This window comes from Macadamia integrifolia, chromosome 2 (assembly GCF_013358625.1).
Source record: "Macadamia integrifolia cultivar HAES 741 chromosome 2, SCU_Mint_v3, whole genome shotgun sequence".
Lineage (NCBI taxonomy): Eukaryota > Viridiplantae > Streptophyta > Magnoliopsida > Proteales > Proteaceae > Macadamia > Macadamia integrifolia.
In genome coordinates this window covers 22438376-22451034 of record NC_056558.1, presented here as the reverse complement: position 1 = coordinate 22451034, position 12659 = coordinate 22438376, and the positions used below count along the sequence as shown (strand labels likewise).

General features: G+C 41.5%; 2 protein-coding genes across 2 annotated transcripts; one reads left to right on the top strand and one right to left on the bottom strand.

Moving 5' to 3' along the window:
- The first annotated feature begins 3928 nt into the window (after positions 1–3928).
- Positions 3929–5608, top strand: LOC122064513. The gene has a single exon (XM_042628222.1). The coding sequence runs from the start codon at positions 3929–3931 to the stop codon at positions 5606–5608; it is 1680 nt and encodes a 559-aa protein (XP_042484156.1).
- A 6084-nt stretch (positions 5609–11692) lies between these two features.
- Positions 11693–12301, bottom strand: LOC122064496. The gene has a single exon (XM_042628203.1). It carries the CDS (start codon positions 12299–12301, stop codon positions 11693–11695), a length of 609 nt encoding a protein of 202 aa, XP_042484137.1.
- Between the last annotated feature and the right edge of the window lie 358 nt (positions 12302–12659).

Below are 12659 nucleotides of genomic sequence, written 5' to 3'. Positions count from 1 at the left end.
TTTGAAACAATTTATTCATGACTAGTCGTGCATAGGTAGTGTAATCCTTATTTTGACACAATTTATAAAGTAAATGTAGAGAGTTAAAGTAAGCCCACTTGTTTAATCCTTATTTTCTAGATTTTTTTGAGGTGGCGTGGGTAAATCACCCAACCATTCAATCGTTGTTCAAGTGGTGGAAGAGGAAAACTCAAGTTATTCAGATAAAGAAGCCATGGAAGTTGGGTTTGCTCATCATTATCAACCATATTTGGTGGGAAAGAAACAAAAGAAGGCAGGAAAATAAAGAAAGGGCGGTGCGGTATGTCTTTCAAAGTATAAGGCAAGAGGTTCAGCTTTGCTATGACGGGTCAAGTGAAAAAGTTCGTTCGATTTCAGACTTGATGACCTGTAGGAAGATAGGTTTCAGTATCAGAAATCCTACTTCCCCTTCCCCTCTTGAGGTCCACTGGTGTAAGCCTCCCAGGGCGTGGATGAAGATCAACGTGGACGGTAGCTCGCTTGGTAATCCAAGCAATGCAGGTGCTGGTGGAGTCTTAAGGGACAATGCAGGCAAGGTAATCGACTCTTTTAGCATTTTTATGGGAGTCAAACAAAAATATGAAGCTGAATTTGAGGCGGTTTTGGAGGGTATTCTGCTAGCTAGACACCATAATGCTAGGGGTGTTTGGATTGAGTTTGACTCAGCGGCGGTGGTCTCAGCAGTCCAGAGAAGGGAGATTCCATGGTTCGCCTTGCAGAAATGGAGATCTGTCATTCCCTTTTTGGAGTCGGTGCAATGGAAGATCACACTGTTTTCGTGAAGCTAATGTAGTGGCTGATTTCCTAGCTAGGAAAGCATTCAAATCTTGTATTTCAGAATTCTCGGTGGAGTTCCAGAGTCATGTAGTTGCTGAGTTAGCTTCAGATGCATTGGATAGGCACCATTTTCGATTCGGCTAAGCCCTCTGCTTGCTCCCTCTGCTGATGGCCATGCCGAAGGTGGAGGTCGCAAGTGGGCTTAGTGGGATCGGCCTGCCCTTTTGTATTTCTCTTTGTTTTGCTTCCTTCTCTTTCAATAAAATCACCTTTTAGCAAAAAAAAAAAGTTAAAGTAACATTGCAATGGATTATGAAACAAGTTAAATGTGAATAATCAAACAACTAACTTTAGACTTCGTTTGTAACCTTTAGCTTTTTCTTCCTAGTTATTTTTTGATACAAGTATTGGTGAGTCTTTCCATAACATTAACTTCAAGTTTAACGTATGATTTATTGTCATGAAGTTTTATCCTTTTGTGGTGGATTGTATATTACATATTATACTTTAAGGAAGAGGGTTCTCTAAGCAAGAGGGATATATAGGGCGAGTGCACCAATCAGAGGGAGGGAGGGAGGAGGAGGGGCTTCGACGGTTCATCAATAGGAGAAAAGGAGAGAGGAGAGAAGAAAAAGATAGAAATAAGAGTTGTTAGTGTAGCGTACACCAAAAACTTAGATAGACATTTCACATCCTTTAATTATAATTGAGGTGGCAGAAAGATGTCTCACGTAAGATATTGGAGGAGACCAGGATATTTATCCTTGTAAGTGTCTCACTTATTATTTGATTATATTTATAAGACATTTTATTATAAATTACATGCAAAACAATGAACATATTACAAATGTAAAATTGTCATAATTGATAGAACAAAATACAAATAACTAGAGTGTCTTCATTTTTAAAATAGAATAATATATAAAATTCATAGCTCCTTAGGTCTATGAAATAATTTATGTGAAATTTGATAGAATAAAGGGTGGCTCTCGACCCAATGAAAAAAAAATGATCCTTGTTGGCATCCAAGGCCTGGCAGCAAAGCTGGCATAGAGGCTTCATTCAGAAATTGCTAAGGTATGTAGGGTAGAGCTTCAATGCATTCATCCTTTAGCAGATGTCGAGTCACCAAAGTGGTTAATTGAGAAGTTATAACCTTATTTTTGATCGTTTGTTGTTTTATCGACAAAATTTGAGCCCATTGGGACTTCATGTGTCAGATATTTGGATAGTCAATAGAAGCTAAGTGAACCATCTAGTCAAAAAACCCAGAATATCTAAGAATATTCATGATCGTTTCAAAAGAGGGATTTGGAAATCTAGCATAATTGGTATTGGTGGCACCTTATGAATCGATGAATTTATCTCCTGCAAATCTTTAGTTTTGTATCTCTGTGTAATCCCCTGCGTATTGAATATATTAATCATTCACATGGTTGGAGTTAAGAGAAGAATGGTAGAGAATAGGAGGAATGGCGAAGAAGCAGATGATGATGGTGGGGCTCGTGAGGACCTGGATAGAGGTCCTGCGCCGCAGGAAACCATGGCTATGGGTGGAGTAAACTCAGATGCACTGAGACCCAACCGATCCTATGCTAAGGCGATAGGGAATGCATCATGGCCTGCGATCGACTCTCTTCTAGAACTGATTCAAGCAGGGGAGATTAGAAGAATCATAATCCCTCAACAGGATTACGAATCTAAGAGGCAGTCTTTCTGATTTTCCCTTATTGGAAGGGTCGATTTCAGAGTTATTTCTTTGGATGCTCTAAGAAAGGAGGCCGTAGACAAATGGAACCTAAGCCAGAGGGTTACTATGCATCCCCTTGGAAAGGGTTTCTTTATCTTTCAATTTCAACGTGAAGGGGGAGAAGAAGCCCTATGAAAACAGGATCGCAACTCATTCATTTCCAACACTGGAAACCGGACTTCAACATCCATGTTAAGCAGACCTGGTCCAAGCTAATTTGGATACGATTTCTCGATCACCCCTTAGAATATTGGTATGAGAATGTTCTTTTATCCATTGCAAAAGTTGTGGGGAGACCTGTTGCCCTGGACCGCCATACCAAGCAGGGATTAATGGGTCACTATGCTAGAGTACTGGTTGAAATCGATACTACTAAAACTGCATCTCGCATAGAGGAGGTTCAAGTTGAATGTCTCGAACCCGGTACATCGAGAGTTTTTGGATTCAGACAACGAGTCCAATATGAAGATGACATTAGTCGATGTGGCTTCTATAAGCGGTTGGGACATAAGGTGGGAGAATGTAGATCTAAGAGGCTTGAAGATGAAAAACAAGCTTCTATGGACAGGTCGGCCATTGTACCAGGTGCAGTCTACGTTGAAGATAGAGTGGACTCGGTCCGAGTTGCGTCTCACTCGGGTAGAACGCCCATTGTGGAAACCGTTCCTCATGATCCTCTTTCCATAATAGCAGCTTCACCTACCAATCATGCAGCTGGGAAGGAGGACCACGATTTGAATGCAATCAATGAAAAAAATCAATTGAGGAACAATCTCCTTCTATTTGTGTCTCAGCCAATCAGAATGCTGAGAAGGAGGGAGATATTCTGATTGTCTTGGACACTTTGGCAACCAATCCTGCAGTTTTAGGTAACTCCAACTCACTGAATCGTGGATATATCTCTGTCCGCCCCTCTAATTCAAATTTGAATAACAATGTGGCTGGATCCGGGTCGGATTTTGAGGAATTGGATAGTGTAGACCCATCGGGTCATGAGAGTTCATCTGATTCTATAGAGAACTCGGTGGAAAATGAGAGGGAGGAGGACGCCCCTGCTGTCAAGGAACTTCCACCTAGGCCAACAAGAAAGGGTAGAGCTTCCAAAGGTCGTGGAACATTGTCTTCGCTGAGGGGAGTTAGAAACGTTCCTTCAACTCGTTCCTCGCCAGAGAATGGGGTTTTGCCGCATGGTAGCTTCCTCAGCTCTTCCAGAAGGGATGGTAGAACGGCTTCTAATTATCAGGAGATGGAGAAGATAGATAACGCCCTTTATGCTCGAGAAAAGGGAATGGCTGTTTCTTCAAAAGAAGGCAACAAAAAAAAGAAGAAAGTAGGCCAGACTAGTAAGTCTGGCAACACCAATTAATTCATAATTTTCCAATGAAAGTCCTCTTTTGGAATATCAGAGGCGCAAATAAGGCTGCTGGTTTAAGAGCCTTATCATATTTTATTCGAGATCATTCTCCTGATGTTGTTTGCGTAGTGGAGCCAATGATTAGTGAAAGCAAATTCCCTTTTTTGTTCTTTAAAAAATTGGGGTTCGAGTCTGACTTCATTCACAATTTCTGCATGGACAAGGTCCCTAATATATGGGTAATATGGAAACAAGGAATTCCTCGCCCCTCGATCATCACGGTGTCTGATCAGCAACTATCAATTACTGTGGATTGGTTAGGGAACTGTGTAGGCCTAACCTTTGTTCACGCTAATTGTTTTACGGTCAAACGGAGAGAGCTTTGGTCGGAGCTAGGTTTGGTGGTGAATCCAAATCTGCCCTGGTCGGTGATAGGTGATTTCAATGCTACCCTTCTTTCCAACGAGAAAAGGGGTCCAGGGAGATTTAATGCAAAATCAGCTGCCGATTTCCAATCTATGGTGGATACTTGTCTTTTGATACAAGTACCCTCGCAAGGTAAGAAGTTTACCTGGACTAACAATCGCCGGCGAGGTAATGTAGCTGCGGTCCTCGACCGAAGTTTCTGCAACAGTAAATGGTTGGATATGTTTAAAAGTACTCTTCAAAGGGTCCTTTTAAGGTCATCATCTGATCATGCTCCCATTCTAGTTGTGTCAGATTCGATCGCCCGACCAGGTAACATTCCTTTTAGATTTAATAATTTTTGGATGGAGCATGATCTTTTTGATAATGTAATTCAAGATGTGTGGAACCAAGAAATATTTGGAAATCCAATTTTTATGCTTTCTCAGAAACTTAAGCGAGTTAAGCTATTTATCAAGCCTTGGGGAAGAAAAAATTTTCCCAATATTGATAATGAAGTCAAAAAAGCTTCGGATCACCTAAATTCTGTTCATCAAGAAATTGAGGCTGCAGGGATGTCAGATGACCTTTTTGGTCGCGAGGCTGATGCCAAAACAGCGCTATTGAAAGCTACCCAGTTGCAGGATAATCTATGGGCTAAAAAAGCTAAGCAGAGGTGGATGAAAGATGGGGACAAAAATTCAAAGTTCTTTCATCTATCAGTGAAAATGCGACGGGATCGAAATCAAATCCGCACTTTGCAGAATGCTGATGGGGAGTGGATGAATGACCAGCAACAATTATCTTCATATATTGTCAATTATTATGAGGAATTCCACAGATTATCTATTACTTCTCCTCACCCTGAGCTGCTGGATTGCATTCCATGCATTATTTCGGATGATGATGCTCTTTATTTGGAGGCTGAACCATCTTCAGAGGAAATAAAAAAAGCTATTTGGGAATTAGACCCAAATAGTTCCCCTGGACCTGACGGCTTCTCAGGGAAATTTTTTAGGCAGGTATGGAGTATTGTTGAGGATGATTTTTGCAGGGCTGTATTGCACTTTTTCAGACGGAGAATCTTTCCAAAGGGTGTGAATAATTTCTTTCTCACTCTTATCCCTAAGGTGGTGGGGGCTACTTCTCTCGACAAGTATAGGCCAATTTGCATGGGGAATTATTTTTGCAAGGTATTACCAAAAATTGTGGCAAGTAGAGTTGCAATTCTACTGCCAAAGTTGATTTCGGAGGAACAAGGGGCATTCCAAAAGGGGAAGATAATATCAGAAAAACATTAGCCTTGCTTCAGAATTGGCAAATCTGATGCATTCCACGGTTAGGGGAGGTGGGATGGGGCTCAAGGTTGATGTACAGAAAGCCTACGATTCTCTATCCTGGGAATTTCTATTTGCTGTTCTTGGGAAGTTTGGTTTTCCTAGGAAATGGATTTCTTGGATCCAAGAAATTCTTTCATCCTCAAGGATTTCGGTTCTAATAAATGGAGGTCCAGAGGGGTTTTTTGGTGTGGGTCGTGGTCTTCGTCAAGGCAATCCGTTATCTCCCATTTTGTTTATTTTGGCTGAGGAAGTGCTCTGTAGAGGATTAAATGAATTGGCCTTGGAAGGATTAATCAAGTCACTGCCGGGTCCAAGAGGTACCTACACTCCAACTCACCTATTATTCGCGGACGATATTTTCATCTTCATGAATGCGTCGGCTAAATATGTTAAAAATCTGCATTTATTTTTATCAAAGTATCAGGATTTCTCTGGTCAACAGTTTAATCTCGACAAGAGCAAAGCCTTCTTTGGGAAGGTTGCCCCCCACAGGAAACAATTCATCAGTAATTTATTGGGAATTCAGGCCTCAAAATTCCCTACAAGGTATTTGGGTGTGGAAATCTTCAAGGGAAGAGTGAAGAAAAATCATCTTTTACCTTTGATGGATAAGATTAAATGCAGATTGACTGCTTGGAAAGGGAAGCTCCTCTCGATGGCTGGTAGGGTGGAGTTGGTTCGATCAGTAATTTCGAGTATTCCTATCCATAATTTTGCAGTTTATTGGTGGCCCCAGTCCATTATTAAAACTGTAGAGCGGTGGATGAGAAATTTTATCTGGTCGGGTCAAATGGAGGTGGGGAAAAAAATTGTGATAAAATGGGAGAACACTTGTAAGCCCAAGGATGAGGGTGGTTTGGGTATCAGAAAATTGAGAGAGGTGAATAAAGCTTGTTTATGCAAGCTCGCCTGGCAGATTAAACATGAAGACAATATTATGAGCAAATTTTTTAGAGCAAGATTTGTTCAGAAAGGTGGCTCTCTTAGGAAGGGATATAAATCTTCCTCCATTTTGCCAGGGCTGAAGAGGGTGTGGAAATTCGTGTCGGACATGGAAAGATGGACAGTGGGAAATGGGGAAAAAATCATGTTCTGGACAGATAAATGGTTAAAAAATTCTTCCCTGGCGGAGTCTTCTAATTTGGAGCAGGAAATGTTCATAGGGAGGACTATGCGCCTGGCAGATCTTAATCGAAATGGTGAGTGGTTTTTTTTTTTCGCTAAAATTTTATTTCATAAGAAGAAAAAAGGAAGAAACAATTACAACCTAACAACCAATCCAACAATAAAAAGAACCAACAGCCTCCCTATCCTCCCACCTTCCGCATTGCCATCAGCAGGAGAAAAGGAAAAATGCTAAGGGAATCTATAATTTGGTCTGCCCTTGGCATCTCTAGAAAGAAAATCCTCTATGTGAGGAGGCAAGATCACATCAACTCCTGAAATACCACTCTTAGCCGCATCTCTTGCCAAGAAATCTGCCACTGAGTTCCCCTCTTTGTAATTGTGAGAAATTTTCCAAGAAATTCTTCTCATGTAAGTCTGGAGATATATCCACCTTTGTAGAGCAAACCAAGGAATCTTCCTTTGCTGAATTAGAGACACAACAACACTCGAGTTTGACTCAATCCACAAATGTTGAATGTCCATGTCCTTGGCTCGCATCAAACCCTCCATCAGCCCCTCTACTTCAGCCTCAAATACCCCTGTCACTCCCATATATTTTTTATATGAACATATCACTTTACCAAAATGATCACGAAAGATTCCTCCCGCTCCAACGTGCCCAGGATTTCCCAAAGAGCTCCCATCAAAATTTAGTTTGATCCAATTGATGGGGGGTTTGTGCCAGTAAACCTCCAAAATGTGACGACGATTATCTTTTTGGATAGATAATCCCAGATGTTTGCAACACATTAGGTCTGCCAAGGAATTAACACCCTTAGCTACAGGAGCGTTTCTTCTTGTTTCTTCAATCACCATGAGCGAGATATATTTTGTTATCCGCTCCACACCCTCATAGATTCTATTATTTCTTTCCCTCCACAAGTGATCTATAACAATACCAAAACCCATGGTCCACGCCTCCTTGCAGCTCACATTTTTATTATTTCTTTTCCACCATTGGGCGAGCTCCAAAATAGATACCTGGGCACTCCATCTAAGGTTAAAACACTGACATAAATCATTCCAAATTTCATCGGAAAAAGGGCACTCTATAAATAGATTTTGCATTGTCTCTTCTGCTGCCTTACAAAGAACACATCTGGAAACAAGAGGCACAACTTTCTTTTTCACCATTTCATCAGTAGGAACCTTTCCATGAATCACCCTCCAAGCAAGAGATGAGACCCGAGGTTGTTGCTTCTTACACCAAATGAGCGAAGCCCAGGGAGCCATCGGCTTTTTTTCTCTAATATCCTCCCACGCAGATTTCAAATTAAAATTCCCATCATAAGAAAGACTCCAAACACATCGGTCAGCACATTCATAATTTGTTATTTTAATTTGCAAAACAGCATTAAAAACATCTGTCTGTCATAAAGCATGAGTTTACCACAGGTATGTTCCACCTATGATTGTCGATAAATCTGTCCACCTTTCCATCAAGCATTGATCTATCCACATCTTCCACACACTCTTCTAGCGCAAAGCCTCCCACCCAATTATCCTTCCAAAATTTTATAGTGCGACCATCACCAACTACCCATCTCTCCTTAGAAGAAATAAAGTTCCAAATTTTTCTAATGCCAGGCCATATGGAAGAAGCACTATATCCCTTCTTCAGTAACCCCTGTTTATTTAGGAATCTGGCTCTCAAGAATCTACTGGCCAAGGAATTTTCATGCTTGATACGCCATGCTATTTTACAGAGCATAGCTTTATTCACATCTCTCAATCTTCTCAATCCTAACCCCCTTCCTCCTTCGGCTTACAACATTGATCCCAATTAACAACAATTTTTTTTGTGGCATCTATCTCTCCTGACCAGACAAAATTGCTCATCCATCTCTCCAGAGTTGTAATTAGTGACGATGGCCACCAATACACAGCAAAACTATGAGCTGGCATACTCATAATCACTGATTTCACTAATTCAACTCTTCCTACCAGGGATAGCATCTTGCCCTTCCACCCAGCGAAACGGCCTTTCACTTTGTCCATAATAGGCATCACAACATCTTTCTTAACTCTACCTTTAAAAATCTCCACCCCCAGGTATCTTGTAGGAAAAGTACAAAGGGGAATCCCCAATTCTTCTACAATAACCCTCTTTCTCTGAGAAGATATCGAGCCCACAAACAATTTACTTTTCTCCAAACTGATACATTGGCCAGAAAATTCTTGGTACATGTTAAGAAATTTCTTCAGATGTCTAACATATCTGATAGATACATTAGCAAAGATGAATATATCGTCAGCGAACAAATTATGGGCTGGCGTAATCACATCACGAGGACCCTTAATAGGCTTTAATTTATTTTCTTCCACTAGTTTATTCAAGCCTCTACAGAGAACCTCTTCAGCCAAAATGAACAGCATTGGGGAAATAGGATCCCCTTGTCTCAAACCCCTCTCCACTCCAAAATATCCAATCGGACCACCATTGAACATTACTGAGATCTTTGCAGAGACCAGCATCTGGTACACCCATCGAATCTAGGTCTCTGAAAACCCAAACTTTCTCAATACATGAAAAATGAAATCCCAATCAATTGTATCGTAGGCCTTCTGAATGTCTATCTTCACCCCTATGCCACCCCCTCTAGTCGCGGAGAACATCATATTAGATAACTCAGAGGCAAGGGTGATATTGGAGTGAATGATTTTTCCCTTCTGGAATGCTCCTTGCTCCTCCGAAATGAGCCGAGGCATCACCTCTGAAAGTCTTAAAGCCATTATTTTAGAGACAATTTTACAAAAAGAATTGCCCATGCATAGAGGCCTAAACTTATCTAAAGCATTTGCCCCTTCGATCTTCGGGATTAACACCAAAAAATTTCTATTCACACCATAAGGCATTCGGCCTTTACTGAAGAAGCCTCTAATAGCATTGCAAACATCATTAGAAATTATGACCCAGCAAGATTTATAGAATATACCAGGAAAACTGTCTAGACCTGGAGAGCTTTCCGGATCAAGGTCCCAAACCGCCCTTTTAATCTCATCATTGGATGGCATCGCGTCCATCCTCCATCTATCAATGTCCGCCAAAACCTTCGGAATACAGTCCGGCATTTCCATGTGGTCAGCAGTAGCCGATTTTTTTAAAAAATTTTCATAATAGCTCTTAGTAAAATCCTCCATCTGCATCTTCTCAGTGATGATCTGATCGGAATCAGTTTTCAGATTTCTAATGGTATTTTTCATTATTCTCACCATCGCAGCCATATGAAAGAATTTCGAGCTTCTATCTCCCTGAATTCTCCATCTAATCCGAGCTTTTTCAGCCCAGAATTTTTCATATCCATCCATCGCCTTCAAGTACCTAGTTTTTGCATCAGCTTCACGAGCAAAATTTTGATCGTTCATACCAATCTCCTCTATCTACTTTTGAATCTCTTCCAACCCCTTTAGTGCCGCCTCCTTTTCCAAATTCACATTGGGGAATGTTTCCCTAGCCCACTCCTTAATCATAATTTTCAGTCTTTTAATTTTCTGACTGAAGATATATAGAGCCGATCCAGAAATCCATTCATCCCAGGATTCTTTCACAATTTTTAGGAAATTTTTGTGATCTATCCAAGACCTCTGAAACCTGAAAGGACAATTAGAGGGCTTCACCGATGCTTCTAACACCACCAACGGGGGAGAATGGTCAGATGCACAATTAGATAGCACCTTTTGGTGGCAATCCTGAAACTCTGAAATCCTTGCATCTGTGCAGAAACTTCTATCCAGAACTGCCACAACATTACCTCTTCTTTTATTATTGGTCCAAGTATACTTTTGACCCTGTGAAGGAATCTGAATAAGGAAGCAGCTATCCCCAGAGCCTAGATTAAAAGATCCTGGACCTCTTTTTTCATGAGCATGCAGCATAGCACTAATGTCTCCAGTCACCAGCCAGGGGGTGCCTTGACCCGGGTTCGATGCCGCCAAATTACTCTACAAGTCTCTCCTTGCTGCCTTGAAGCAATTAGCATGAATAAAAGACACAATGAAGATGTTCGACTGCCACTGCACACGTAAAGTAATATGTTGATCAGAGCAAGAGACACCTTGCGGCTTAGGCATACTCCTTCTCCAAACCACCCACAGATTTGGAACTTTATCCTGCCTATCATTATGAATAAAATCCGCTTCAAAATCAAGATTATTGAAAAACCTCTTTGGAAATTTTTGCACCTCCAACATAGGTTCAGCTATGCAAATAATTTCTGGGGAATTCATCGAAACAATATTCCCTAAGGCCAACCTAGCAGCCTTCTTCTTCATTTCTCTGATATTCTAAAATAAAATCTTCAGTCATTTTTTTAAAAGAGCCAATCTGTTAGACTTTCGAGCAGCCTGCTCATAAAGGGAGAAAGATTTTCCTTTTTGCTGTCTTCTCCCCTCCATATTGCTCTCAAGGAGGCTCGCCATTCTATCAACCTCTACCACGTCTTCATGATACACAATCATGACCCCGTCCTTGTACTGCTGGTGAGTTTTTGGATTATCAAGTTGAGGCTCGAACCTCACGTCCCTACCCTCTTCGATCTCACCATGCTGACCTGAAACGATATGATCCTCCCTGCCATAGATAGCCTCATCCTCCTCTGAGATGAGAGAGTTGCATTTACGGTGATCAGTCTCTGCCTCCTCTCCTGGTTCAGATATATGATCCATATCCGCTCCATCCACCGACCCAGATTCCTCATTGAATGTAGACACCAATCCATTACCCTCTATACTGTTAACTGCATCCAAACGATTGGGATTTGTTCCCATAATGGTGGACTTCTCTAAAGGAATAATTATTTCAATATCTCCCTGCCCCTGCACACCTTCCTTAGGCATTGGACTATTGTCCCTAATCTGATTTCTTAATATGGTAGGAGGCTACCTCATATGGGTAAGATTTCTACCCAAATTGGAAACAAATCCTTCACCCAAACCACTGCCCTCTGAGCTGGATCTCCTCCTTGCACCACCTTCATTCACCATGGCCGCCGCCCCAGTATCTCGAGCATCCACCTCCTTCTTCTCTCTGCATTGGAACAAAGCGTGCCCGATTTTTTTATAAAAACCACATTTGGCTAACCCATCTTCATATATGATCAATTGTTTAAACCAAAAAACCTCCCCCGTTCCTGGTTGCTTTCTTTCCACCTGAATCTCTTCCACCCTTTTATCCCCAATTATCACTTCTACCTGAACGCGCACAAAATTCCCCATTGCCGCCGATCTGGTGCGTCTGTCCAGGGCCACAGGTCTTCCTGCCCCTTTAGCCATTGTCAACAGGATCTTCTCATACCAGTATTCCAGGAGAAGGCCTGGAAATCTGATCCACACCAGTTTGGTTGGGTTGTTCACCGCATGCACATCAAAATCTGGTTTCCAACGTTGGAAGCGAATAAATTGTCCTCTAACCTTGATTAGTTTCCTTCTCCAAATGGCAGACATATCTCCTTCCAACTCAAACTGAAATAAAACGAAGCCTTTCCCCATAGGAGACAAAGAAATTCTCCCCTTCAAATTCCATCCCTCTCTTGCAGCTTTATGAAATATCATTCAGAGACATAAATCTGAAGTTTGCCCGACCTATCAAAGCAAACTTGAATTTTTTCAGCCTCTCCTCATATGCCTCCTGAGGGATGATAATCTTGGTGTGCGACCCAGCATGTATTGGTTCCGCTAACTGCTCCACGTCCGGTAAGGCCTTACCCACGACCGTAGAAAAGGTTTTCTTCACACCATCCCCTCTATCTTTTTGATTTCTGCTGTCTGTCATCCACCTTAGTACTCAGATCTTCTTTGGATTGAAACTCAGTTTCTTCTCTAACCGCTTCCAATGCATCTTTTGAGT